This window comes from Lepidochelys kempii, chromosome 1 (assembly GCF_965140265.1).
Source record: "Lepidochelys kempii isolate rLepKem1 chromosome 1, rLepKem1.hap2, whole genome shotgun sequence".
In the NCBI taxonomy this organism is placed as follows: domain Eukaryota; kingdom Metazoa; phylum Chordata; order Testudines; family Cheloniidae; genus Lepidochelys; species Lepidochelys kempii.
Genome location: NC_133256.1, coordinates 95,064,833 through 95,092,552, shown reverse-complemented (window position 1 = coordinate 95,092,552; position 27,720 = coordinate 95,064,833). Strand labels below are relative to the sequence as shown.

The following is a 27,720-nucleotide window of genomic DNA, read 5'->3' as shown; positions in this document are numbered from 1 at the left end:
CAAACACCCCAAATGCCAACATCATAAGCAGTGAGGGAAATTATCTCAGTCAGTCAGAGCCCAGTCTGCTGAGAATCTGAGAAAAAGTGCGGTCCTCCTCTTGTCCAGAGGCTGTTCATGAAACACCTTTGCTCCTGTCCTTGATTGCTAGAAGCCAAACCTGGCACAGCGCGTGGTCCCTGCAGCAATGACCTCCCAGCTCCAGTGGGTGACATGGCTCTCGTCTGCTCTCCTGGGCTACCTGAGCTGCTGCTGCGCTCCGCAGGCTGAGGCGCAGTTCCCCCGCGTCTGCATGACGGTAGAGGCGCTGCTGGCCAAGCGCTGCTGCCCAACCTTGGGGCAAGAGCCAAGCAATGCTTGTGGCTCCCAGCAGGGCAGGGGATCGTGCAGGGAGGTGCAGGTGGACACCAGGCCATGGCGCGGCCCGTACACCCTCCGCAACGTGGATGACCGGGAACAATGGCCCCTGAAGTTCTTCAATCAGAGCTGCCAGTGCACAGGTGAGAGGAGGACTAACTCTGCTCCAGAGAAGAGCAAATCCCTGATTGTGGAAAAGGGATCAGGAAGGGTGATCCCTCCCAGTTGCACTACAAATATGGCCAAGCCATACTCTACCAGTGAAAGAGGAACATGAGCTGGCCTAGACACCAAACGGGGTTAGAGCATGGTTCTCTCTCATGCTTAAATTTTGTTTTTTCCCCCTGTATTCACAGGTCAGGAATCCCCTCCCCCATTATTGTTACATGGTTCGGCCATAAGGCTGTTCCATTCCCCCTCTCCCCATATTTAAATCTGGTTTGTTAGGTAGGATAGACAGGGTTTGTGACTGTAGAAATGTGTATGGATGAAGCTGTACACCTGTGTCAGCACATGTTGAGTTGGGATTAATTACTGCCAGGGTAATATTTTGCAGTGTGTGTCCTGAAAATTTTATGGATGTCAGGGATCCCAACTGGTAAACTTAGTCCTGCTTTGCAGTGCTGACAGGACCTAATGTTAAGAATTGTGTTAAAGCCAACAGGACTTAGTCATGCTTTAATAATAGTGGTAAAAATTTGGAAACATTCAGGGGTTTAATACAATGCTTACAAGATAACCAAGTCCCATCAATGCTGAAAAATGGAACAGTGGTTTAACTTTGCAGAAAGAAAACTGAATTGGAGCAGCCTCCAATGCAGTTGAATTTGCAGTGCGGACAGAACCTTAGATAAGCCGTCCCATTGACTTCAAGTCCTGGGTACGCTATATGAACATCAAGTCCTCAATATCCTATAGCACGCTGACTTCACAGGATGAGTCGCCTAAGGACTGCAGAATTAAGCCTTAATCCTGCAAACACATATGCATGTGCATAACTAACTGTATGTGCATGCATAAGCTTTTAGAAGACTGGAGCATTTGGTCGTGAACTCTTGTCTTTTTTCTATGCTATTATATAGAACTATGTATAAAAGATAATGTTAACAGAACACTATTAAGGTTGAAAAGTCAGACACTCAGAAGTTAGGAAAGTGCCAGAATTAAGTTTGCCTGTGCAAGCTTAATTTGGCCCACCACCCCACCCAACCTTATCTTGTGAGTATGCATTATGTTTCAGTCTTTAATTACGTGATCACATACTAATCTTTCCACAGGACCCCTGCGTCATTCAGTGCACAGGATAGACAGTGCTCACTGAATGAGAAGCTGGCAATATGTTGGTTTATCCTTGTTGTTCAATGTATGGTCCTCGGCCTTATTTACTATACATTATTCAAAGCCTGCACTGAAGACAGAATTACTACTTTCTTCATGGGCCTGTCTGTGGCACTCATCACTGGAGTACCTGAGTGCTTCATAAACATTAATTAAGGTTTCTTCCTAGCACCCCTGTGAGGTGTGGGGGTGGTATCATCCCTATTTTACAGATGGGGAACTGAAGCCCAGATCCACAAAGGTACTTAGGCACCTATGCCTTTGTGGCTTTGCTGTGATCCACAAAACCCCTGCTCAGTTGCTGCGTCACCTCACTTGTCCACTAAATTTCTACTGTTGAAGTTCCTTGGGAGCACGTGCACTGCTGCCTCACTTGCATGTGGATGCCTGTTTCCCACCTGAGTCCCAGTGAAGTCCATAAACAGTGGGGAGTGCGCTGTAGCTCACGAAAGCTTATGCTCAAATAAATGGGTTAGTCTCTAAGGTGCCACAAGTCCTCCTTTTCTTTTTGCGGATACAGACTAACACGGCTGCTACTCTGAAACCTATCTTACCTATGGGGCTCAATGTGGTAGGTATGCTCAGAGGCTGCCTACTGGACCAGGTTCCATTCAAAATCCAGCCCGTGGTGGGGGTGTTCCTTCCCCCCCATAACTTTTAGCTCAGTGGTTAGACTCCTTGCCCAGGATGTGGGAGACCAAGGTTCAATTCCCCCTGTGGCTAATGAGGAGAAAAGCTTTGAAGAGGGGTAACCCACCTCCCAGGAGAGTTCTTTAATCACTGAACTATGGGAGCTTCTGATGTTTGGGTCTCTCATTATCTCCTGGTGAAGTTGTTCCACTGTAGAAAAATGATTAACAAGTTATTGGAGCAGGGAGATTGGCCCCAGGTCTCCCTCTTAAGCGAGTACCCTAACCACCAGGCTACAGAGTCATTCTTTCTCTGGCTCCTTGGCGGAGCCAGGCCAAAGAGATTAAGGTTAAAAGTATCTACTAAGTTTGGGTGCCCAGTCTGAGATAATTGGGTCCTGATTATTCAGAGTATTTGCATTATGTAGCACTTTATATTTTCAAAGCATAGCTCCCACTGACTTCAGTTGGAGCCGTCAGTGCTCCTGCAAATCACACCCTAGAGTCTCATCTCAGGCATTCAGAAAATGGAATACACAGTTAGTGACCATCTGTGAACTGTTTGGTTTCAGACTTGCCCAGCATTACCCAGAAACTCTGTGACAGAGACAGGGATAGATCCAGTTCTCCAGTACAGCGTTCAACTGCCTTAACCATGAGCTTGTTCTTTCTCTCTCTCTCTTTTTTTTTTTTTTTGGTTCCCTGCCTCATTCACTGCACACCTTCCACCTTCTGCAACAAATGAGACAGAGGTCCTACAAATGACACAACCCTGCTCCTTCCCCAGAGCCGGTCCATCCTGCACACTGAACCAAGCAGGGGTACTATGGAAAAAATAGTGTGTCATCATGTTTATAAAGTCTGTATCATAATTCATATGCACAGGCCACCTTAACTCTGGCATTTCCTAACTTTGGAGTGTTTGACTTTGCAACCTTAATAATGTTCTTTTAATGTAGATATGTGTGTGTAATTTTCTATGTATTAAAACAAAAAACTGGAAAAAAAAAAAGGAATTCTATCATATGAAAACCCCACATGGGTCACCAGCAGGAGGAGAACCTGTAGAGCCACTGCTCAACCTCTGCCACTTGAGCTAACAGAGTAATTTATAGCAGTTGTAGCTTGTCATCCTCTATGAGGACAGCACTAGACGGTGATGAGAAACTCACTATGCCAGTGGGTTTCACAGATATTTGCTGACAGCTGAGGAACGGTGAGATTCTGGAATCTTGGGATCCACTTTAGGCTATATAGGAGAGTGTTCTTTCGTGAGCACAGACACTTCCACCTTTTCCCCCGAAGCTTGACTCCTGCTGCCCAATCTCCTTACCCAGCCAGTCCCAGTTCTTCTCTCATAGCTCCTCATCCAACCTGTCTCTCCCCGCTCCAAACTGGCTCCCAGTCTCAGTCAGACTCTCTAGACTCCTCATCCATTCTCACTGTTCATTCCCCTTCCTAGCTCCTTGTTTCAGTCTCTTTGTTCAAGTTCTCCCATTGTACCATAACTCTCACAAATCTGTCTTGTTCCCCCTCTATGCACCCCCATGCAAAGTGGAGAATCGGTCTGAAATCTGGTTTGTTAGGTAGGATATTATGCACTGGTTCCCAATCTCCTTGTCCAACCACTCCCAGTCTTTCCCTTCCATCCAGCTCCTATCCATTCTCAGTATTCTCCCTCCAAACCATTTGGCTCCCAGTTTCCCACTGTTTTCCTCACTGGCCCTGTCTCTCTCCCAGTTTCCTTGCCCAACCAGTCTAAGTTTCCACTCCCCACCCCGAGACCCAGTCTCCTTGTCCAAATAGTTCCAGTCTCACCAGACTCCTTGTACCAATCTACTGCTTTCCTTCTCACCCAGTCCAGCTTTTGTCCCCTCTGCATTTGAATCAGACAGCTTTCTTCTCTACACTGCCTTCGCACTGGCGGGGGAGGACACTGAGAGCACAAGAGAGACAGGCCCCATGATTTCAGTTTTGGTCCACAGCCACTCTCTGGTCTGCAATAGTTTGGAGCAGCCATTACAAGGAAAGTCCAGCTTCGCCCCTGTAACTCTAGACTGGAGCTCAGTCACTATGTGGGGATGGCACATGCAGTCTGGTTGGCACTAGGAGCTCTGAGCACATGCTCAGCAATGATGGAATCTTTGGCGATTTAACTGCCAAAAATCAAAGAGCATGTGCCAACTGCCATTTTTCAAAGGCTTATAACTTGACCAAATTTGGGCAGTTTTTCACAGGGAAGCCAAAAGGCACATCCATGACATAAAGGCCATTCCCCTGCCAAATTTCAGGTCCCTGCTCCAAAGCATGAGGGTGCTAGAGCTGTCCAAAAAAAAAAGGGTGGCAGAATTTTTTAACATGAGCAATACATTTCCCCTAGCCTACCCTCATTCTCATTCAAGACTGAAGCATTTTGTTTGAATATTTTTCAAAAAATAAAAATAAAATTCAGCCTGAGGCAAACATCTGGCATGGAAAATTTCAGTCCAAACAGTTGAAGTTTCACAAAGTTATAAGCAACTGAAAACAGGGTCTGGTAATGGGAAGTGTTGAGCAAACTTAATAATAGGTAGTGCTACCAGCCCTGTCTAAAATAATAGAAGGCTTACCGGTATCAATTAGGGTGACCAGACATCCTGATAAAATCAGGACTGTCCTGATATTTAGTTGTTTGTCCCGCGTCCCAACCAATGCACGATTGGGACACCATTTGTCCCGATATTTTGCTTTGGCGGCACTCCGGCTTTTTTTTTTTTTTTTTTCGCTTGGGGCAGCAAAAAACCTAGAGCCGGCCTTGGTGGGGTGTTAGCCTGTGGCTGCCGCCCCCATGTGTCCCGATATTTTGTTCTTGTCATCTGGTCACCCTAGTATAAATCAGTTTTTGTCTCTCGGTCTTTGGCTAGACTGATAATATCAATCCAGCATTTCATATTTTCAAAACACTTTACAAATAATAACATAAAATAATAATAATAAATTGCATTACTATCTCTCTTTTTATTTTGAAAGATCCCCAAATGCTTAGCAAACTAAATGCAGGTGTCACAGGTAGCCATCTGGATCCTGATTCAGGAAAGTACCTGGGCATGTGTTTGAGTTTAAGCAAGTGCTTAAATACTTTTCTGTACAGTCAGGCTTTCCTGGATCAGGGCCCTGGTGCACAGCATGCTTAATTATATTCAATGTGGGGGATGCACATGGGCAAATGTGAGAGACTGTGTGTGTTTGTCTGTGTGTGTGTGTGTGTGAGAGAGAGAGAATTCTGGCCAAGAATTGCTTTACCAATCTGTACTCTTATTGCAAGTACCATGGGATTTTAAGTGTGCTTGCAGAACAGAGAGGCTCTTGTTTTCTAAGCTCTCATGCAAAAGTCCTCTATATAATGATTTATCTGCTCTGGTTAGGGTGATCTGACATCCCGATATTACAGGCTTTGTCTTATATAAGCAATTATACCTCCCTGAAAAAAAAGTCCCGATTGTTCACACTTGCTGTCTGGTCATGCTAGCTGTGGTAGAATATCTAAGTTGATTGAAACCTTTAATTCTAAAGAATTTAAATATTCAAAACCTGATGCTTTAAAGTTTAAGTTTAAGTTTAAGTTTAAGTTTCAAGTCCCCAATCCTACTCATATGCTTAACATTACTCATATGAGAAGCCCCATTGAAGTCAAATCTAGTTGATATTGGACTACTTATGGAAGTAAAGTTAAGCATATGAGTAAGTGTTTGCAGGTTTGGGTCCTAAGATAGCTGACTTGAACTTGACATTGTTTAATCCTTTGTTCTTTCTTTGGAGCAGTCATTTTCCTCACATCTTTTCCATCCAGCTTTTCTTTGCCTTCATTACCACACTATTTTTCCTCTCTTTTATCTTGGGTTCCTTTATATTCCTCCTCTTTACAGTTTCCATTCTGTAAATAAAGGAGCAACATTTGCTACTCAAGAGATGACTTTGAGAGAAATCATTTGGACTCTGTTGATTCAACCAGATTGATACTGAATGCAGGGGCACTTCCAGGGGAATGTTAAAAGGTCTGCGCTGAATCAGGAGTCGGATTGGTTTTAATAGTTTCCACACAGTGATTGTTGGTTGTTGTGTACCTGCTTTTCTTTCATTCTGCAAATTGGTCCAGTTGCTGAGTGTCCAAGTTTGAACATTACTGGTGGGCAACCATTTTGTGTTGTCTTCATCAAGTCTCCTAGATAGCTAGGGTGTAACTCCACTTGCTGTGTAGATGGGGTAGAATGTGCCTGTTAGGCACAGCACATCATTAGTGGCAATTTGTAAGCAACACTGGAGAAGGATTCTCTAAGAGGCAGTGGCCAAGATTTTCAATATCCATAGAAAGGTCTTGTCTGCAACCCATGCTAGCGTGGTGTACATTGTAGAGCTCTCTAAAGTGTTGTGCCCTGACTGCTCTGTGTAGACCCTGCTGCTGACACAGTAAAAGAATCCTAGTGTGCATTAATGTAGCACTGTCTCAAACGGAACTACAGCAACATGTACTCGATACTTTTACAGTGCATCTGCAAGACCTACGCGGGGCAATTAGAGTGCAGCCCTTTAGACCACTATACAGTGCACACCCTTCTGGTGTGCTTTGCTCCACAGTGTAGACAAGCCCTTAAGTATCCAGATAAATTGCTTGATTTTACTAATTGCTGAGTACCCAATGGCTCCCACTTTTGGAAATTTGGCCACATCTTTTAGTTGCCTATTGGGGAGTTGAACTCTTTTGAAAGTATAACAGTTTTGGGCGCTGAGCACTTCTGAGAAACACTAGTCATTGGTTTTAAGGGGCCCAGGCTAAGTAATCTAATAGTTTTCTGAAGTTTGACTTAGTTTTTTTTGTTGAATCATGCACTTTACTTACTCATATTTTTCTTTCCTCTTTTTAGTCCTAAGCAGATATAATGCTTTAGTTCTTCTTTGTTTAATGTGATACTAAACTGTGATCAGTGAAACCCGATTCCTTTCCCCCTTCTTTCCAAAGAGAATTGTGGTCAAAGAACCCATTGTAAAGCTGCTTTCACAACCTTGCTTTCCGTAAAGGATTGACTTAATATGCTGGTAGATGCAAAAATATCAACTCTTTAAAATGGATGTCAAGTACATTTTGGCATAAGTCAAACTGAAAGATAACATACAAACATAAGTTCTTTTCAGATGTAAACTTTGAATCTGTTGCATGCTTTTTCCAATTCATTTAAGTGCACTACTGTACCTAATGTTCAACTCAGCTTTTGCAAATTCTTAAAATGAAAAGGAGTGAATGCAATTCTTGAGACAGTTCCTCCATACCAGAGGGGGGAAAGAAGCTCATTCTTATTTGAATAAGCTGTGTGTTTTGAATTAGACAAAGCACTTTGCACGCATGATTTATGAATGGATGCATTAGTATGTGGCCCCTGTAAATTGGCAATTGACACTAATTACACTTACACTTCAATTCAAATTACAAGGGTTTTGTATTTGGGCTAGATTCTGATCTCAGCTACAGAAGCATAAAGCTGAAGTAATTGACAGCAGAATTTGGTATATGATTGTTTACCCGCTACAAGGGATTATTGTTAAGCGATCACAGCAATTTCTGGCATGGATCGTGACAGTGGTTGGGTAAGGAAGTACTTAAATTCACTGAAAAGCTATAAGGAGTCATCAGCATTCATTACTCTTGCCTCTTTTTCAATTTTCTAAGTTAAATTTCTGTATTTTGAATGTGTGCTGAACCCCTGAGTACAACACGGTAAAATTCAATCCAGGTCTGAAATTAATCACATTATTTTACCATTACAGTTTTCAAAGAAAAGCAGATGGGCTAGTTCATTTGGTGGAAAGAATAATTTTGACATTAACCTGTGGAAGTACAATTGATATTTAGGCTGGGAAAACAGAAGAAGATTTAAATCCCATTTAAGTAATTCTAAAAGTATTTAATAAAGCTTAGTAACTGACAGGATTGCCCAGTGGCGATCCTAAAAGCTCTTACGAAGTAGTTGTAGAATAAATTTGCACTTTGTTGTTATAAGGTTATTTGGCTCTATACTATGTGACAGTGCTAAAACTGAGCCAATGGGATTCCTGTGCTTCCGGAGACCATGTATTCCAGAGCTCTTCATAATACTGTAAAAACCTGAGCAGACAGCACAGAAAGTACTTGTCAACAGAGGGATGCCTGCCTGTGTTAGACATAAGGCAATGGGGTGAGAAAAGACCTGCACACATAGTACAATACAATTTTTCATACTTTTACATAGTATCACTGCACCATTTAATGATACCTCAGTGGGCCACCAGCAGCAGCCCTGCAGTTTGTTATTTTTAAAATATGCTTAAAGAGCAGGAGTCTTTGTCAGACATCATGTTTTTGTGCTTGGTCCTGTATAATGCTGAGTACTCTGGGCCCAGTCTAGCAAAGCACTTTATTATCTGCTTAACCTAGGCAGGTGAGTAGTCCTATTAAGTTCAATGAGACTATGGGCATATTTAAATGCTTTGCTGGATCAGGGCCAGAGTTCTTAGTTTGCAGGATCCAGCCCTTTATCTGGCTCTTTATCTTGATAACCAGCCTTCTACGAATCTTGGCCCTGCCGTGTTACTGGGAAATAAGCCATCATTTTAGTTAAGCAATTGACAAAGCTGCCAATATTCTCAGCTGCTGAACCTTGCCAGAATAGAAATCGCTAGGGAAAAGACAGACTAACAAACTCAATTTCTTTGCATTTCAGTCTCAGTTTCTTTTGTGCACTGAGTAATATACCTAAACCCACACTCTCTCTTAACACAGGAAACTTTGCTGGCTATAACTGTGGTGAGTGCAAGTTTGGCTGGACTGGCCCCAACTGCGATGAAAGGAAGCCACTTCTTGTCCGGAAAAATGTCCATGCCTTGACTGCGGCAGAGAGAGAGCAGTTCTTAGATGCTTTAGACCGTGCAAAGAATACCACTCACCCAGACTATGTAATTGCTACACAGCACTGGCTGAGTCTCCTTGGGCCCAATGGAACTGAACCGCAAGTTACAAACTGTAGCATTTACAACTACTTTGTGTGGCTTCATTACTACTCAGTCAGGGACACCCTATTAGGTTGGTACTTTTCTTTACTAAGGCATCTAGAATGTAAAGAATGTGGTAAAAATGTAATAATTGAACAAAGGTAAGTAAGTTGAAAAGTGATCAAGTCATGGTGAAAGGAAGGATTGTCCAGCGGTTAGGGTGCTAGTCTGAAATCTGGATTCAAGTCCTTCTCTGGCATAGATTTCCTCTGTGATTTTGTGTAAGTCACTTAGTTCCCAATCCTCATAGGTATTTAGGCATCTAACTCCCATTGGCTTAATTAATTTCAGTTGGAGTTAGGCGCCTAAACATTTTGGAGGCTCTAGACCAGTGGTGGGCAACCTGCGGACCGCGGGCCCATAGTCGCCGACTCTGTGGGTGCTCCAGGGCTGGAGTACCCATGGGGAAAAATTAGTGCGTCCTTTCCACCCACCGGCAGCCAAGATCCCTGCCCCACCTCACCTCACCTCCTCCTCCGCTTCCTCCCCTGAGTGCACTGTGTTTCCACTCCTCCACCTACCTCCCAGCGCTTGCCACCGCCAAACAGGCTTCGGGAGGGACAGGGGAGAAGCGGGAACGTGGCGCGCTCAGGGGAGGAGGCGGGGAAGAGGAAGGGCCATGACGGAGATTTGGGGAAGGAGTTGGAATGGGGGCAGGAGGAGGCAGAGTTGGGATGGGGACTTTGGGGAAGGGGTTGGAATGGGGGTTGGAGGGGGCGGGGCAGGGAGCAGAGGGGGTTCGAGCACTAACTGGCACCAGTAGAAGTTGGCGCCTGTGCGCGGGCCACACGTGGCCCGTCAGGGTAATCTGCTGGTGGGCTGCCAGACAGTTTGTTTACATTTGCACGGCCACCCGCAGCTCCCAGTGGCTGCGGTTCGCCGTTCCTGGCCAATGGGTGCTGCGCGAAGCTGCACTATGTTACCATTGAATAACATAGTGATACCATGTTGTACATACAAGACAATAACTATGATTTACAACACAATGAAGATTAATGAAGGGCTTCCTTTCAAATTCTAGCTGGTCAAACATCGGAAAAATGTGCAAAATGTTGTCTAAATGCCCCCCTTTTTTGGAATGTGAACATTTTAATCATTTTCAAAATTAAAAAAAATTCTCACCAACTCTTTTAAAATGTTTATATTTCTGATGGATACCATTCTAGCATGAACTCCATTTCATGAAGCTTTAAACTCATAAAGGAAGTTATGTAAAGTACTCTTTGTCTATTTAACTTTAATTGGATGCTCTAGTTCTTACTGTGCCTTCCTGTTTGTAGGACCTGGCCGCCCATTCACCACTATAGATTTCTCCCACCAAGGACCTGCCTTTGTTACTTGGCATAGGTACCATTTGCTGCTGCTGGAAAGAGATCTCCAGGTTAGCAACGCGTCCTATTCAAGGATGCTTGCATGGCTCTTACTATTGTGATTTTCCCATATTACTTTGAATCTCTATTACACTAACACAGAGTTCCCTGGCATAACTGCATGTTGGGGCTACAGTCCCTAGACAATGAAATTAACCCTGTTTTAAAAGTGAATTTAGCACTCAGGAGGTGGTGATTGGTTTGAAGACTCCGGTCTTCTATCCCCTGCCCCCCGCCCTCCTTTAAAAAAAAAGAAAAGAACAATTATTACAAAAGCAGGTGCAATATACTTTTTTTTACATAGCCAGCATGCCTCAGACTTCATCGGAAGTGTCCAACTCTAGGGGAGAGAAGGTGGTTCAGCCTCTGTATTTATTCCGGTTATTTCTGTCATCATGCTGGGCCACTCTGTGCCCTTGGTCTCTTTGCTGACTCCCAAGAATGTCAGAATCACCACTTTTTGGGCCATCAGCACTTTCAGTAGAAATCAGAACTAGGAACCACTTAACATACGAGGCCATCAGATGGTACAGTGTTTAGTTAAGGTAACTGCTGGCCTTCCTTAGATTTGAATCAGTGACCTAATAGCCTGAAGGAAGTTGAAACGGTATTCTGAGAAAACTGCAGCGTGGTTTCAAATATCAAAATATAGACGAGCCAGGTATTAGTAATGTCTCTTTCTGTTTTTAAAGAATTATTTCTTGCTAATAAGTTTCTTTTTATTATAGCGACTGATTGGCAATGAATCCTTTGCATTGCCCTATTGGAATTTTGCCACAGGTAGAAATGAGTGCGATGTGTGTACAGATCAGCTTTTTGGAGCATCAAGACCAGAAGATCCAAGCCTAATAAGTCAGAATTCAAGGTTCTCACACTGGGCAATAGTGTGCAATAGGTAATAGAATGTGTGGGGAAACCAGCATTCTAACTAACACTTGTTTTCATTAGCCACTAACAGCATGAACTTCTCTTTCAACTTGCCCAAACTGCAAGAAAAAGAACCTAGATTTCCTTGTAAAAATTGTGAAACTTAGTGGATGGGCTCTAGGTGGATGTCATTCAAGATTTCCTCAGATATATTCTGCTTTTTTATACTGTTTTTTTTTTAATTTGATTCAGGACTTTACTTAAAGACAGTAATTGCCAACCAAGAGCCCTTGAAAATTTTGTCAATAGGAATTTTTCTGTGTTTTTAATAGTGAGCTCATATTAGACTGAAAAATCTATGCCTCTTCTGTTGGACTGGAAAATACCAGAAGTGAGATTCTAGCCCTATTGCAATCAGGGGGAATTTTTGCATTGACGTCAATGATGCCAGGATGTCACCTCAGATTTAGAAATAGTTTTTTAAAATGAGATTGAACTGGTTTCTTGCAAAATAAGGCCCTGATCCTGCAACTGACTATAGTTAGGCATTTCCCAATTGGAGTCAGTGGGGCTTTGTGTGAGTGCAGGGATTCGACTGTGGATTCAAATGCAGGATTGGGACCTTAAGATGTACAAGTGGACATTCAGTAACACAGCAAAATATAATACTCCTGTAGCACTTTTCATCCAAGCTTGGAGTGGCATGAAGGCCTTGGGAGCTGCTCAGCACAGGGTTGACAGATTCTTTCTAAAAGTGGGATTGCCATGAGGCCCCCCCACTGTGGCCCTGCCCCCAGCCCCTTCTCTGCCCCCTGCAGCCTCCCCTCATGGCTGAGTTGGAAGCAGGAGCTGGGTTGGGGAGCCTGGGCCCCTCCACCTGCCCAACGCTGCCCATTCGGCTCTTACCTGACTCCGGCTTCTGGCCTGGCCAGGAGGCAGGGCCTTGGAGGTTGAAGAGTCACCTGGATAGCTGTGGGGAGCTGCATACCCTCCATCTGCCCTGGGCAGGGGACCTGGGGGGCAGGGACATAGGCCAGGGATTGATCTCAGACTCCCCATTCCAAGCAGGTGGAAGATCCACAGTTCCCCAGAGCTGCCTGGGCTCCCTGGACCACACTTAGCCAGGCCGGGCTCCAGCTTCTGGCCAGGCCAGGGAGCGGGGCTTTGGGGGGGAAGACGAGGGGCAGAGGGACAGGCCCGTGGCAAAAAGTGGAAGGGCTATGGTCCCTTGGCCCCCTCGTTCCGGCGTACCTGGGTCAGCACTTTTAGAAATCAGGCCACGTATATGAGTATCTAAATATCTACTCCAAAGCCTAACTTTAGGCACTGATTTTTTGAAAATCTTGGCCTTTTCATATAGCTGCTACCCTCTTCTTGTCAGTAACATGAAGAATAATATGGGTTTTTGACTTGAACCCTGAAATTTGTAAATGCTTCCTTCACCAATGTTACAGGAGAGGGATTTTTACTGTTTCATTTCAGTAGTCTGTGAATATGCATTTTAATTTAAAATTAAACTGAAGCTTCTGGAGTCTTTGCAACTGTCATATGATTCTTGTGCTTCGCTTCACATCTCCCATGGGGCATGGGTCACTTGCAGGTTTAAGCTAGTGTAAATTGTGAATTCTCTATAACTTGAAGTCTTTAAACCATGATTTGAGGACTTCAGTAACTCAACCAGAGGTTAAGGGTCTATTGCAGGTTCTGTGGCCTTCAATGTGCAGGAGGTCAGACTAGATGATCACGATGGTCCCTTCTGGCCCTAAAGTCTATGAGTCTGTTTACCACTTCTATCCCGGGCGTTACAGGACTCCTCACACTAATTGATATACAAACAACACATGATGCTAGTGAATACCTTTCGGATCTTAAACATAAAAAAGAAGCTTACAAGAAGTGGAAGATTGGACAAATGACCAGGGAAGAGTATAAAAATGCTGCTTGGGCATGTAGGAATGAGATCAGGAGGGCCAAATCGCACCTGGAGCTGCAGCTAGCAAGAGATGTTAAGAGTAACAAGAAGGGTTTCTTCAGGTATGTTAACAACAAGAAGAAAGCCAAGGAAAGTGTGGGCCCCTTACTGAATGAGGGAGGCAACCTAGTGACAGAGAATGTGAAAAAAGCTAATGTACTCAATGCTTTTTTTGCCTCTGTCTTCACGAACAAGGTCAGTTCCCAGGCTGCTGCGCTGGGCAACACAACATGGGGAGTAGGTGGCCAGCTCTCTGTGGAGAAAGAAGTGGTTAGGGACTATTTAGAAAAGCTGGACGTGCACAAGTCCATGGGGCCGGAGTGCTAAAGGAGTTGGCGGCTGTGATTGCAGAGCCATTGGCCATTATCTTTGAAAACTCATGGCGATCAGGGGAAGTCCCGGACAACTGGAAAAAGGCTAATGTAGTGCCCATCTTTAAAAAAGGGAAGAAGGAGGATCCTGGGAACTACAGGCCAGTCAGCCTCACCTCAGTCCCCAGAAAAATCGTGGAGCAGGTCCTCAAGGAATCAATCCTGAAGCACTTACAGGAGAGGAAAGTGATCAGGAACAGTCAGCATGGATTCACCAAGGGAAGGTCATGCCTGACTAATCTAATCGCCTTCTATGATGAGATTACTGGTTCTGTGGATGAAGGGAAAGCAGTGGATGTATTGTTTCTTGACTTTAGCAAAGCTTTTGACATGGTCTCCCACAGTATTCTTGTCAGCAAGTTAAAGAAGCATGGGCTGGATGAATGCACTATAAGGTGGGTAGAAAGTTGGCTAGATTGTCGGGCTCAACGGGTAGTGATCAATGGCTCCATGTCTAGATGGCAGCCGGTATCAAGTGGAGTGCCCCAAGGGTCGGTCCTGGGGCCGGTTTTGTTCAATATCTTCATAAATGATCTGGAGGATGGTGTGGATTGCACTCTCAGCAAATTTGCGGATGATACTAAACTAGGAGGAGTGGTAGATATGGTGCAGGTAGGGATAGGTTACAGAGGGACCTAGTCAAATTGGAGGATTGGGCCAAAAGAAATCTGATGAGGTTCAACAAGGATAAGTGCAGGGTCCTGCACTTAGGACGGAAGAATCCAATGCACCGCGACAGACTAGGGACCGAATGGCTAGGCAGCAGTTCTGTGGAAAAGGACCTAGGGGTGACAGTGGACGAGAAACTGGATATGAGTCAACAGTGTGCCCTTGTTGCCAAGAAGGCCAATGGCATTTTGGGATGTATAAGTAGGGGCATAGCCAGCAGATCGAGGGACCTGATCATTTCCCCTATTTGACATTGGTGAGGCCTCATCTGGAGTACTGTGTCCAGTTTTGGGTCCCACACTACAAGAAGGATGTGGAAAAATTGGAGAGAGTCCAACGAAGGGCAGCAAAAATGATTAGGGGTCTGGAACACATGCCTTATGAGGAGAGGCTGAGGGAACTGGGATTGTTTAGTCTGCAGAAGAGAAGAATGAGGGGGGATTTGATAGCTGCTTTCAACTACCTGAGAGGTGGTTCCAAAGTGGATGGTTCTAGACTATTCTCAGTGGTAGAAGATGACAGGACAAGGAGTAATGGTCTCAAGTTGCAGTGGGGGAGGTTTAGGTTGGATATTAGGAAAAACTTTTTCATTGGAGGGTGGTGAAACACTGGAATGCGTTACCTAGGGAGGTGGTAGAATCTCCTTCCTTAGAAGTTTTTAAGGTCAGGCTTGACAAAGCCCTGGCTGGGACGATTTAATTGGGGATTGGTCCTGCTTTGAGCAGGGGGTTGGACTAGATGACCTCCTGAGGTCCCTTCCAACCCTGATATTCTATGATTCTATGATAAAAGCATGCCTGACAAAATAGGATGCAATGCTGTTCATATTCCATCTCTCTCTCTCCCCCTAAAAAGGGTAAGGTCTGGAACACTGAATAACTGCTTAGCCATCAGCCAGTCCCTGCATTGCCACAGCCCACCACCATCCTTACTGCATTGCTCTGGGCCAAGGGTTCCAAGTGAGACCGTGTCTACTTTAAGGAAATTTGTGCCAGTGTAAACATGTAGTTACACTGGTGGAAACCCCTGATGTTTACATGCTGCACCAGTGCAAAGCAGGGCTTATATCAGTGCAGTTGACTTTGGTACATTACCAGCATCAGCATAAGCCTTGCTTTGCACAGTCCAATGCTTCTGCATTGGGGGTTTGCACTAGTGTAACTACGATCTATATAGTCAAGCTGCTGTGAATTTCTTTAATAGAGATAGGGCCTTCTTTATTTTAAATTCTTTGCAAAGACTCAGCGAGGCCTGGCCAGCCTGAAAGTTTCAGCTGTTTTTGAATTGTGCAAGAAAAAATAAATGCAAAGTACAAAGAATGGGGAAATTCTTTCTTGTTTTTTTCCACAACTCAAATGGCTGGATGGACATGTGCTCAGATTTCCAAAAATGCACCTCTGTCCTGAGGCAAAACATGGTATATTTCAGCCCAAATGATGAAATATGCAGATGTATCTAAGCAACTGAAAATCAAGCCATAATGAAAGTCCTGCTGTAACTTCAACCGCTATATAGCAGGTGGAAGACAGAGCCTCCTCAGGGCAAATCTGTGAACTCTGCAAGAGGGGAGAGCCTTGTAAGCTCACCTACTGGGACTTAAAAACTCTGGATTTTCCTTTTAACTTCTTGGGAAGAAAACAAGGAAATCAAAATACAAAAAACTTATGTACACTTAATGGTAAAGCTATACATTAAAACCTCAAATGACAGGAAATGAGACAGATAAGGTTGAACATGTGACCATAACACTGCTATGTGTATAATATGGTCTTTAATTACATGATCACAGATGCATCAAACAAAACAATATCAGAGACCGTCCTCTAAATCTTATCCACATCCTTGTGGCAGCTTGTAATATCGTTCTCATTTCTGATGTACATAGAGAATTCTTTGTCATATATTAGCGAAAGACCCAATCCTGCATCTGACTTCATGTGGACGGACACCTGCCCCTGCCTAGAGTCCACTGCAGTTTTAGATTAAGTATTTGGTGCTTTGTGAAGGTGCAGGTATCCACACACGTGGAATTCCGTTGCCTTTGAAAGGAATGGGAGTTTTGCCAGTGACTTAAATGGGAGCAGAATATTCTCATATCCATTGATGGGGCCAGCAGGTGGGGTACAGTGTGGGAGAAACAAGCACACAGACTGTCCCAAGCTTGGGCTGAACAGTGAACAAAGAAAAAAGTGGTGAATAATTTCCTTCCCAACTCAAAGTGCTGGGTGGCAGCAGTAAAGACTCTCGCTTATGCTACAATAACTCTCTCCATCCCTGCCAAATAGCAGATGGGGAAGTGTAGGAGGAGCTGCTATGACATGGGTCAGCAGTAATTGTTTTTGGTTGGGCAGCTACGCTACATGTCAGCTAAGGAAGCATAACTGACAGTAAATTAGTGGACCCACTGACATTTATCTAGCCACATTATCCTGTTGACAGATGTGGCACCCACTTGCTAACATCCATATCAGTCTCCTTCATGAGATTCTTAAAGGCAGAAATGTGAAAGTTGGAGCCAGTTCAAAGATGATTAATTTACAAGCAGCCTTATGATTCCAGCTCAGGTTAGCAGTATGACCATTTGCTTTTCTGGTACAAAACTTCTGAAGCCATCTGAGGCTCTGATCCTGCAAACACTTGCAAGTGTGTTTAACATCTGGGATGTGAGCCGTCCCAGTGGTTTTGGTGGGGGACTGAGTGTACAGCGTCTATTGACTCTGTCAGAGTGAACCCTCTCACCCTCCAACATCCTATTCTAATTGTTCCATGCAATTTTGATTTTAATCTAAGCTTGGATGACTACAACCATCTGGTTACACTGTGTAATGGGACTAATGAAGGGATTCTACGGAGGAACCCACAAGGGAAGTCTAGCGAGCAGTTGCCAACCATGGAAGATATCCAGAACTGCCTTTCACTTCAAGAGTTTGATAGTCCTCCTTTTTTCTGGAATTCTAATTTCAGCTTCAGGTTTGTGCCCCAACTCCTATAACATGTTCAGCCCAAAGATAGCCTTTTATACATACATTTGGAGGTAGTGCTGGTCAATAGGTGGTTACTTAACTCTTGTCTTATCTCACGCACAGGAATGCCCTGGAAGGGTTTGGTAAACCAGATGGATCTTCTGTCTCCCCAGTGGTGAGCCTGCATAACTTGGTTCACTCTTTCCTGAATGGAACCAGCGCTTCCCCTCATGCTGCAGCCAACGATCCAATCTTTGTGGTATGTCATTTTCCTAATGTGATTGCAACTGAATATGCCTCTGTTGTATTAATTTAGGTGGAATATGTGGGCCAATGGTGTTCACATGATCCAGTCATGGTCTAACATTAAACAGTCTTAAACAAGGCCTGGGGTTTGGCATACAGAGACTCCAACCTACTTTGTCCCATGGCAAATAAACCATTAAAAAATCCTTCTAACCTTTTATTAAAGATACAGAAAAGAAGGAAAACATTGATAGCCTTTGAAATGTTAAGTATTAAGTAAACCTCTAATTTTAACAATATCCCTTGTTCCTTTGCACTGTTAGCTTGAGAGAGTTTTCAGAAGGAAACCCCCCCATGTGCGAGTGCCTGTTAGATGGTATCAAAGATGGTAATAATGGTCCTTTTGGGGAAAAGAGAAGAAGTTAGGTGAGATGGGCTGGAGATGTTGTGTTGCTGTTGTTGTTAAAGTCTGATCCAGTTTCATCCCAGATGGTGTTTAGGATTCAGCTGGAGCCAGTAGAGGTGACAGTGTCATCTGGATCCCCCTCTCTGGCCCGGACATCTCTGAGGATCAGGAGGACAAAGGCTAAGTGCCCCAAAGCACCCCAAAGATGATGGGGGGGCAGCCAGGATGGTGAAGCTTTGCTCCAAAAGCCAATTTTTCTCCCTTTAAAGTCTATTTCTTTAAGGACCTACAAAGAGAATGGTGGTACTATGTCCACCAATTAGGCCTAGTTTATGACACACCAATGTTGGTTCATTGATTTTTGGTCCCACACTTTACTTGTTTACCAAGCAGGAGTTTAACACAGCCCTTGAATTACATCAGTAGGTCATTTTATTTTGATTAATCCAGTGTTTCTGTCACACTTTTGCATCTTGTCCCATCAACATTTATTTTACAGGTTATGGTGACATCTTATGAACTTATACTCACTTTTTACAGCCGAACTCACAATTAGGGTCAATGTGAAGGCCCAATTGTCACAACACCTCTAAGGCAGTTTTCTCACCAAGAATTTGGAGGATAGAAGTAGTGAAGTGTCTAGACTAAAAATGAATACTTCAAATACAAAATAAAAGTTTCTCCTCTTGTATTTTATATTGCCATATCTACTAGTAGTTAAATAAAGTGGGAAGAATTGTCAAGACAGTTAGTGCAATCCAAAGTCAGCTTTTAGGGAAGAACAGCAGCCATTCAAAGCGGAAGAGCTGCTGGTCTGACACAGCTTGAATTTTAATTTTACATTTAGCTCATCTTATTCCTGTCAATGTCTCAGCAGAAGAGATTTTGAGAGTAGGACTATATATTTTAGGATATCAAGCCCAGATGCTCAGAGGTAGTTACACACCTAATTTTCGCTGAAATCAGGTTTAGCTTGGCTTTGTGTCAGTATTTATTTGTTTATTTAAAACACAGCTCACTGGGATAGGCTGAGGAGCTACATCTCCTTTTTGGTGTGTTCTGGGGGATAAAATCATGTAATTGTATTGGTACTTCGGTATAACACAGAACTCTAAAAATAAAGCAGACAGCAGTGAGCAAATGTATTCTCGGTAGCTGAGCCTGTTACATACTTTATTCTCCACACAGGTACTTGCCAAATTTACTGAAAAGCTTTTTAATATTACGCGTTCCTAGAGCTGGCTGCCTTTGGTAGATGAAGCCATAATTATTGTGGGTAGGTATTAGCCCAAATGACCATGCAGTAGCTCCCCAATTTATTTCCTTCTGAGTTTTTATATCCCTCCGTGACGTTCACTTCTTACTCCTTAGCCTCTTTTTGAAAACACATTTAGATTTTTAATGAACGAGGGTCAGCAGTGAGCTGGGACTGCGAGTTCAGATACTGGCTGAAATGAGATGCCTGCTGGGTAGCTGTGTTTTAAAATAAAAGAAACACAATTTAAAAAAACTGAAACAGGGAAAATCTTTAGTTCATGATAGCATTATTTTATACAGTGGATTACTTTTCATCTGGTGGTTTGCAGATCAAAGTTTTCTCATGTGGATATTGAAGACAATAGTTACAACAGTAATGAATTTGGCCCCCTGTCTTGGTACTGGATAGTTGTCTGAAACGGACAACTTTTTCTAGCAGGTGCTTTGTAGTACCGTGGTGTTTAGATGTTGCTTGTAGTTATTAGAATTGGGAGCCCTGGCTGTTGGGATTCTGAAAGGATAGGAAACAGGAAGGATGGGGGAAAGCTACAGAGGGTGCAGCAGCAGCTCGGTAAAGAGGTTTCCATTTTGAAAATAAAGTCCTTTGAAGCTTATTAATACCTTGCCTGGTTGATACAACAGTCTGTTAGTACCTTGCTACTACAACAAGTACGAACAGCACAATTCTGGAAAACTCTGGACCAAATTCAGGGGTGATGTGGCATGGTGTAAATCGTCTGTTATCAGGTGGATGGAAAGGAGTTTAGTTTGGTGTTGTATGCTGTACACAGTGAGAGGGGTGGAAGAGAATGGTGTATATACAAGAGTTAGAGCCTGATCCTGCAATCTCAGGGTGACCTCAGAAGAGCTTCATGTGGGCAAAAGGACCTGCCCTCTCCAATCCAATTGCTAGATCAGAATCTTAGATGCATGAGGAGAGGCAAAATGGTGTGTGTGTGTGGGGGGGAGAGGTGGGGGACTCCATCCTATTTTATATGGTATATGACTTAAATAGTGATGAGGGATATTTGCACAAAAATGGTTGAACCTTATTACGCCATCTGCTATCTGCACCCTTACATTGCTTGTAACATTGTAAAGAATGAAGAGCAGCAAAGATATTCTCTTCAGTGGGGATTGTGGTCCTCTCTGGGAAGCACCTTTTGGGCCCTATCACAGTCCAAATAATATTTTTCTTCAATTTTGTTTTAAAAAGACTCCCTGCACCATCCCAATCCTCTGGGCTCTTTTTTCAGATATTTAAAATATATGGGTACCGACTCTGTGGATGCTCTGGGGCTGGAGCAGTGACTGCTCAGCACTCACTGTTAGCCCTTGGGTCAGAGCCTGCCCCTCCCACCCAACCCTCCTGCTCACCGTGAATCAGCTGTTCCGCAGCATGGAGGAGGCGCTGGGGGGGGAGGGGGAAGAGTGGGGGCAGGAAGAGGCCGGGGAGGGAACAGAAAGAGGTGGGGCAGGGGAAAGGGCAGGAGCGGGGGGCGGGAAGTGGTGGGGCAGGGATGGGGGCTTGGAGGAAGGAGTGGAGCGGGGGCCAAGCCTGGGCAAAGTGGGAGTTAAGCTCCCCCCGGCAACTCGGTAAGTTGGCGCCTATGACAAAATCAGTGCACTCCTTCCCACCCCATGTTACTTAACCCAACCCACCACAGAAGCCTAAGATAATAGATGATGCTTGCAGGTTCTTTTGGACCAACCAGAGGAGTGGGTTCCAGAGTCAAAGAGCTTATTGGAAAATGTGCTGCCATTCCCTGTCCTAACCCTGTGAGCTGACTGGAACTGTGGCAGAGGGGATAGAGACTGCATCTCAGCTATTTAGGTCCTAAACCACTTAGCCCTTTATAAACCACACCCAACATCTTACACATCACTGGACAATGGCACTGACGCACTAGTGCAACATTCTCTCAGCTTGAAGCGCTGCTCAACAAGTGGGGAGTTGCATTCTGAACTAATTTAAGGTTTTGAATGATAAAGGGTAGCCCCATGTAGACCACAGTACAATGGTCTAACCTTGCGAAGACACAAGCATGGATAACTGTAGCAAGGTCTGCATCTGTAAGAGCAGGTTACACTCTTCTCACCAGAAGTGCGATTTGCACAGAAACTTAGGAGTGGTGACACTTTTAGGTGCCTAGAAAATCACTGGGATTCACAAAGCCGGAGTTTGGCATTGAGGCTCCCTATACAATGAATGGGGTTCACAACAGCCAGCATGCTAGGTGGCTCCTCATGTAAGCTAGCCACTGGGCGATGCTAAGCCAAGAGGTGTGTGCTAAGTCCTGCCCTCTCTCAGAGACAGGTGCCCAAGTCTGGGGTGCAGGAAGGCACCTCCCTCTGCTTAGCATTCTCAGCTGCACACCCTCTCTTGGCATTAAGCGACTACACCATTTTAACAAGAAGCAGGGGTGGGAGGAAGAGCAGGAGCTCCCTCATAACTTTCAGCCCAGTGGTTAGGGTACTCACTGGGATGTGGGACACCTGCCCCCCCAGTTAAAGTCCTCTCTCCATGTGAAGGGAGAAGTCATTTCAACAAGGAACTGATACGTCACAGGTGAGTGCACTAGCCACTGGGCAATGGGATATTCTGACATGAGGTTCCCCCAGGCTCTCCTGTTGACACTTTGGATAACTAATTAAAAAAAGTCATTGCAGCAGGGGGCTGGAACCTGGGCCTCCCAGGTGAGTGCGCTAATCACTGGACTATAGACTCATTCTCCCACTTGCTCGTTCTGTCCCGATGTTGAAGCTGTTCCACTGTGGATAGATAATGGAAGAATCACGGGGCCAGCAAGCGAGAGAGAGAGAGAGAGCGAGCAAGTGTGAGAAGGACTCTGTAGCTGACTGGCTATAAGACTCACCTGGGACACCCAGGGTCCAGGCCCCCTGTTCCAATTGCTCTTTCATGATTTAGCCAAAGTAGAACAGCTTCAAGAGGAAAGGCTGAGGGAGATTCCCATCAGAATATCCCATAGCTCAGTGGTTACAGCACCTCCTGAGAGGAGGCAAAGGCTAGGTCAAATCCCCGTTCCCCTCAGGTGAAGTGGGGAACCACTGGGCTAAAAGTTAAGAGGGAGGGTGTCCTCCTCCACAGGGCCCTGATCTGGTAGGTGAGCTCTGAGCATGCTTACTTGATTGGGCAGTGTAGGCAAGATAGGTGGATGAGCTGATCTGCCCCTGGTTACTGCACCATCTGGGGCTTAGGCATGCAGATGCCTGGTGTGGGCTTCAGTGTGTGTGCTCAGAGCCAGAACCATGGTGTTTAAGGAACTTTAGTTACAAAAATATGGGTGCTTGCAGACTTTGGGGGCAGCTGAGTCAGGCCTTTGTGAATTCCAGGGAGGCCTAATTCTGGGACACCTAAATCCTAAATGCATCCGATGAAGTGAGCTGTACGAAACTTTATGCTCAAATAAATTTGTTAGTCTCTAAGGTGCCACAAGTACTCCTGTTCTTTTTTCTAAATCCTTTTGTGAATCTAGCCCAAAGAGTCTTGCTTCTGTTGCTATCTGAGCATGCCGGAACAGCCAAGGATGAAGTACTTCTCTACTAGCTCAGCTTATGGAAACGGAGAATTGTCATTATGTTGAAAAGGATTGGATGTTGTAAACATTTCTGTAAACTTTGTTCTAAACCCCTCTTCTTTGCTGCTGTATGTCCATTTTGAGAGTCTCTCTTTCTCTGGAGTTTCAGAGTAGCGGCCGTGTTAGTCTGTATTTGCAAAAAGAAAAGGAGCATAAACATGCATTCTGATGCATCCGATGAAGTGAGCTGTAGCTCACGAAAGCTTATGCTCAAATAAATTGGTTAGTCGCTAAGGTGCCACAAGTACTCCTTTTCTTTCTCTGGAGTGTATTGGCTCCCTCTGGTGGCTAATGAAAAACTTACTCTCTGAAGAAATACTTGCATTTGAAAGGCTGTGCTCACCCAAAGTCCTGTAACTAAACTTGTAGGCCAAGCTCTGCCAAAGTGAGTACCTAGAGTTAAGGTTTTTAGGCACCTAAATATGTGGCCTGATTTTCAAATGTGCTGAGCACCCAGAGAGAAAATTTGTGAGGAGGGAAAACAGTAAAAGGGAATGGAAAACTATGCATTTCAAAAATTGCAATGTGGAGAAAATAGCTCACATTAAACAACACTGGACAACACTTTTCTTCTCTGGCAGCTCTGAAATCTTTTGTACCATAGCTGAAGTGTTTTCAACTTGGCATTATCGATTTGACAGACCACTTTCCAGATCTTCTTTTTTGCCCATTACAGAGATTACCATAGCTCTTTTCCAGTTCATCAGGACCTTCTGTTTCCAGAGAATTTTTTAAAAAATGCAAAATAATTTGGTTTTGTGTCTTTGCTGCGTCAGAGTTCTGGGAGGGTTACTAATGCTAATTGGAAGACTGTTTCCTGAAGACTAAAGCCAAAGGAGTGAGGACTCCTATGGCCAAATTCAGAAGCGAGTTTAAGTTGAGAAAGAGAATAAGTTGATGTATCTTACACCTTCATTGGCCCCTAAAACATGTATGTTACACCCACGTAGGCTTCATATAGACTCCCCTAGACTTGGTTTTTAGACTCAGATCCACTTACCAAGGTGTAACTGACACCCTCCACCCTTTACACATTGCCTCGGAATTCGGTCTACTTAGTGTGAGTCTCAGAAAGCTTGGGCGCATGTCTGCATTTGAGCTGAAAGGTGTGACTCCCAGCTCGTGTAGACGTACCCACACTCGCGCTACTTGAGCTAGTGCCTAAAAGTAGCAGCGTGGCAGGTCTCTGCCTGAATATGTTTGCAGGGGGCCGGGTGAGATTATACTCGGAGTGGCCAGGCTGAGCAGCCACCTGTGCCATTGCGGATACATTTGTAAGCGCAGAGCTAGCTCGGCTGTGTCAGCGTGAGCTGGGAGTCACAACTTCCAGCTCAATTGTAGACACACCCTAAGAATGTCCAGTTTGGTGTAACTCTGACTTCAAGGGGCAGAGGGAGCCGTGTAGCAAGAAACACACTTGTGTATAATAAAACAGCCCCCATTCTACTTCAATTGACATCTTGTAATACCTTTTACTGGCTCCGTGGCATGTAAACTAGACCAACTTAGCTTCCCTGCCCTTACCAGTGAAAGGCTGAGCCAATGGACTGGAAAGTCTGGCCCGCATTTCTCTTTAGTCTTTGTCTTAGATTAGAGCTCAATTTTAAACTGTTTTATGAGCCCATGTAGAGGACTATACACCCCCAACTCTTTTGCATGGGCTACTTGCATTGCAGGTTACATTTTATGGAGCTAACCGTCGCCACTCTAAAGCCAGCACAGGTGGGCTGGCAGGGTGAGGGAGCCAGCAGAACCAAGGCTCTGCTCTCTCAGTATACTGGTCGATACGGCTGACCCGCCCCCTTGGGGAAAGCAGGTGCTTGAGGAGAAGGAGCGGCCAAGCTTCCTTCCCCGGTGGGACTGAATTGTGACACTCGGTGGGTCATAGCTTGGGCCTTGCTGGGCTCCTGAGGCAGCGCAGCTAAGTGAGGGGCAGATTACAAGGGACCAATCCAGCTGCTAGGGAGTTCAGCACTCTTCAGTGCGACAGCGTCCACATGCATAAGTTGTGATATTTACAGATATTTCCTACTTCCAAACCAATCCTGTCCTGGGGATTTTTTTAAAAGCGAAAAATGTTGGAAGCTGTTGGAACCAGAAAGGTGTTTATACGTGTGTGTATGTGTACTTGAATTGACAGGTCCTTCATTCCTTTACTGATGCCATCTTTGATGAGTGGATGAAACAATTTAACCCCTCTGACAATGCTTGGCCTCTGGAGCTGGCCCCTATTGGGCACAACAGGATGTTCAACATGGTCCCTTTCTTCCCTCCTGTGACCAACGGGCAGCTCTTTCTAGCTGCAGAACAACTTGGCTACAGCTATGCCATTGACCTGCCAGGTGATTAACAGACGTGCTAAAGGGATTGCAGAGTAAGAGACCGGGCTGCTCAAGTTTTCACATAAAGGTCTTCAGATAACTGAGCATTAAGAGCAACATTTTCATATGCACCTAAGTCACATTTTTCAAAAAGGGCCTAGGGATCCAAGCTGCCCAAGTCTCACGGAAAGTCAGCGTAGGGTGAAGATGGTAGTACTGTCACGGACACCAGGAATACAGCGGGTAAAATTGTCAGAAATGTGTAAGTGACTTAGAAGCCTAAGTGCCCATTTTCAAGAGACTTAAGGAGCCTTACTTTTGAAAATGAGACTTTAGAAAATGAGACTAAACTTCAAAAAAAACCCAAAAACAAAAACAAAAAAACAACCCAACCAAAAAACAGGAGCAGTGAGTCTCAGAGCATGGGGCAGCTCACATTGCAGGGGATAAAACTAGCAGTGTAGCTATTCGGGCTTCGGCTGGAGCCCAGATTCTGAAACCTAGGGAGTTGGGAGGGTCTTAGAGGCTGGACTTCAGCCTGAGCCCAAATGTCTATGCTGCTATTTTTAGCCCCGCAGCAGAACCCCGCAAGGCCAAGTCAGTTGACCCGGGTTCTGCGACTTGCTGCTGCAGGTCTTTTTCTGCTGTGTAGACGTACTCTCCAGCTTCTAAATCACTGAGACACTTCTGAATATTTTACCCAAAATAAGCTTCTGAGAGGGACAGTGAAAAGACCAAGTAAAGATGTTCTGCCATGTGGGGTTGGGATGGACAGACTGATAAGAACATACTGTGTTCTAGCACTTCACAATAGTGAGTATAGCTGAGACAGTTCATTTTTCCTTATTTTTCTCAAAGCTACCTAAATAAATAAAACCCTGACCCAAAACTTGCAAATTGTGCATAGCTAGGCTTTTTAACTCTGTGCTCCTGTCCCTCTTTCCATTGTCCCTCCTTTCTCATTCTCTCCATTTTTTACACTCGCTTCTTGTATCTAGTCTTAAATTAGTTTATAAACGTTTGCAGCAAGGATTGTGTTTTATTGTATATTTGCACATTGCCTACACAATGGAGCCCTGACCCGGACTGCAGCCTTTGAGTGCTACGGCAATACAAGTTATAATAGTCCTACTGTTGTTAAAGCAGAGTCTAATATTTGCTCCTCCTCCTTTGTGATTTTAGAAGCAAAATTATTTCCATTCTATAACTCAGACGTTCTTTTTGTATTTACAGGTTCACCTGAAGAAACACATGCTTGGGCTATTATGGCTGGATCCACTATCGGAGGAGCACTGATAGCTTCAGTTATACTAATTATGCTGCTTGCACTCTTTCAGCACAGAAGATACAGAAAAGGTTTTGAACCACTGATAAATGCAAGATTCAGCAAAAAAAATTATACAGAAGAGGCCTAGTGCTGTAGCATTGTGTCATCAGATTTACCTGTAGGAAACTAACCTGATGAGCGGCAAAGAGTCCTGTGGGCACCTTATAAACTAACAGACGTATTGGAGCATAAGCGTTCGTGGGTGAATACCCACTTCGTCAGATGCATTTATAAAGTGCCAGTGACATGTGCCAATATTACACAGGTAGGGAAGAGCAGAGGCTGGAGTAAGAGGTAACTAGAGCAAAAGACTGAAATTTTTTTTTGCTCTCTAGTACTGCCTTTAGAGAGGACCTATTTCGTCTGTTAGTCTATAAGGTGCCACAGGACTCTTTGCCACTTTTACAGATCCAGACTAACACGGCTACCCCTCTGATAGTTAACCTGATTAGCTGTTCAACTCTTAGCCAAGTGCTGAACTAACAACTTGACACACATTCCTTTGCTAGACATCTAGCGACATTGTTCTCATCTCAGAGGCCCTGTTCTTTTCCAGTCATTTGGGGTCATCAGTCTCATATCTTCAAACATTTTGAAACAACACACAAGGTACTTTCCTTTACATGTGTTTGCTTTCACACACACATGTGCAGCCTAAGCCAGGATAGAGTTTTCCTGTTGCCAAAGGTTGTTTGTAGTTTGTGATGCCTAGGTTTGGATCACATCATCTGAGAATCCCGAAGACAGAAAAAAAGAAAAACAAAGACAAATGCAAATCTTTTTCCTAAATGTGTTTCTAAACTAACAATACTGTGACAAGCAGAATTTCATGGACTATATATCTTTGGATAGTAGAGTATATACAGGCATAAAACAATATTGCAAATAAGTGATGTTTCTTTAAAAAAAGGACTCAAATATTCCATGTACGATTCTGCAAATGCTCTTCTGGGGCTAGATGGAATACTG

General features: G+C 44.3%; 1 protein-coding gene across 1 annotated transcript; it reads left to right on the top strand.

Annotated features, from left to right (window-relative positions):
* Positions 1-187: 187 nt before the first annotated feature.
* DCT (dopachrome tautomerase) lies at positions 188-26,839 on the top strand. The gene is made up of 8 exons (XM_073327230.1): positions 188-500; positions 9,115-9,414; positions 10,664-10,764; positions 11,482-11,648; positions 17,423-17,602; positions 17,719-17,854; positions 25,244-25,445; positions 26,658-26,839. The coding sequence occupies exons 1-8, from the start codon at positions 188-190 to the stop codon at positions 26,837-26,839; spliced, it is 1,581 nt and encodes a 526-aa protein (XP_073183331.1).
* Positions 26,840-27,720: the final 881 nt, after the last annotated feature.

Coding starts and splice junctions, on each gene's coding strand:
- DCT (XM_073327230.1), top strand. CDS start 188: ATGACCTCCCAGCTCCAGTGGGTGACATGGCTCTCGTCTGCTCTCCTG. Junction 501..9,114: donor TCAGAGCTGCCAGTGCACAG/GTGAGAGGAGGA, acceptor CTCTTAACACAG/GAAACTTTGCTGGCTATAAC. Junction 17,603..17,718: donor AATTCTAATTTCAGCTTCAG/GTTTGTGCCCCA, acceptor TCTCACGCACAG/GAATGCCCTGGAAGGGTTTG.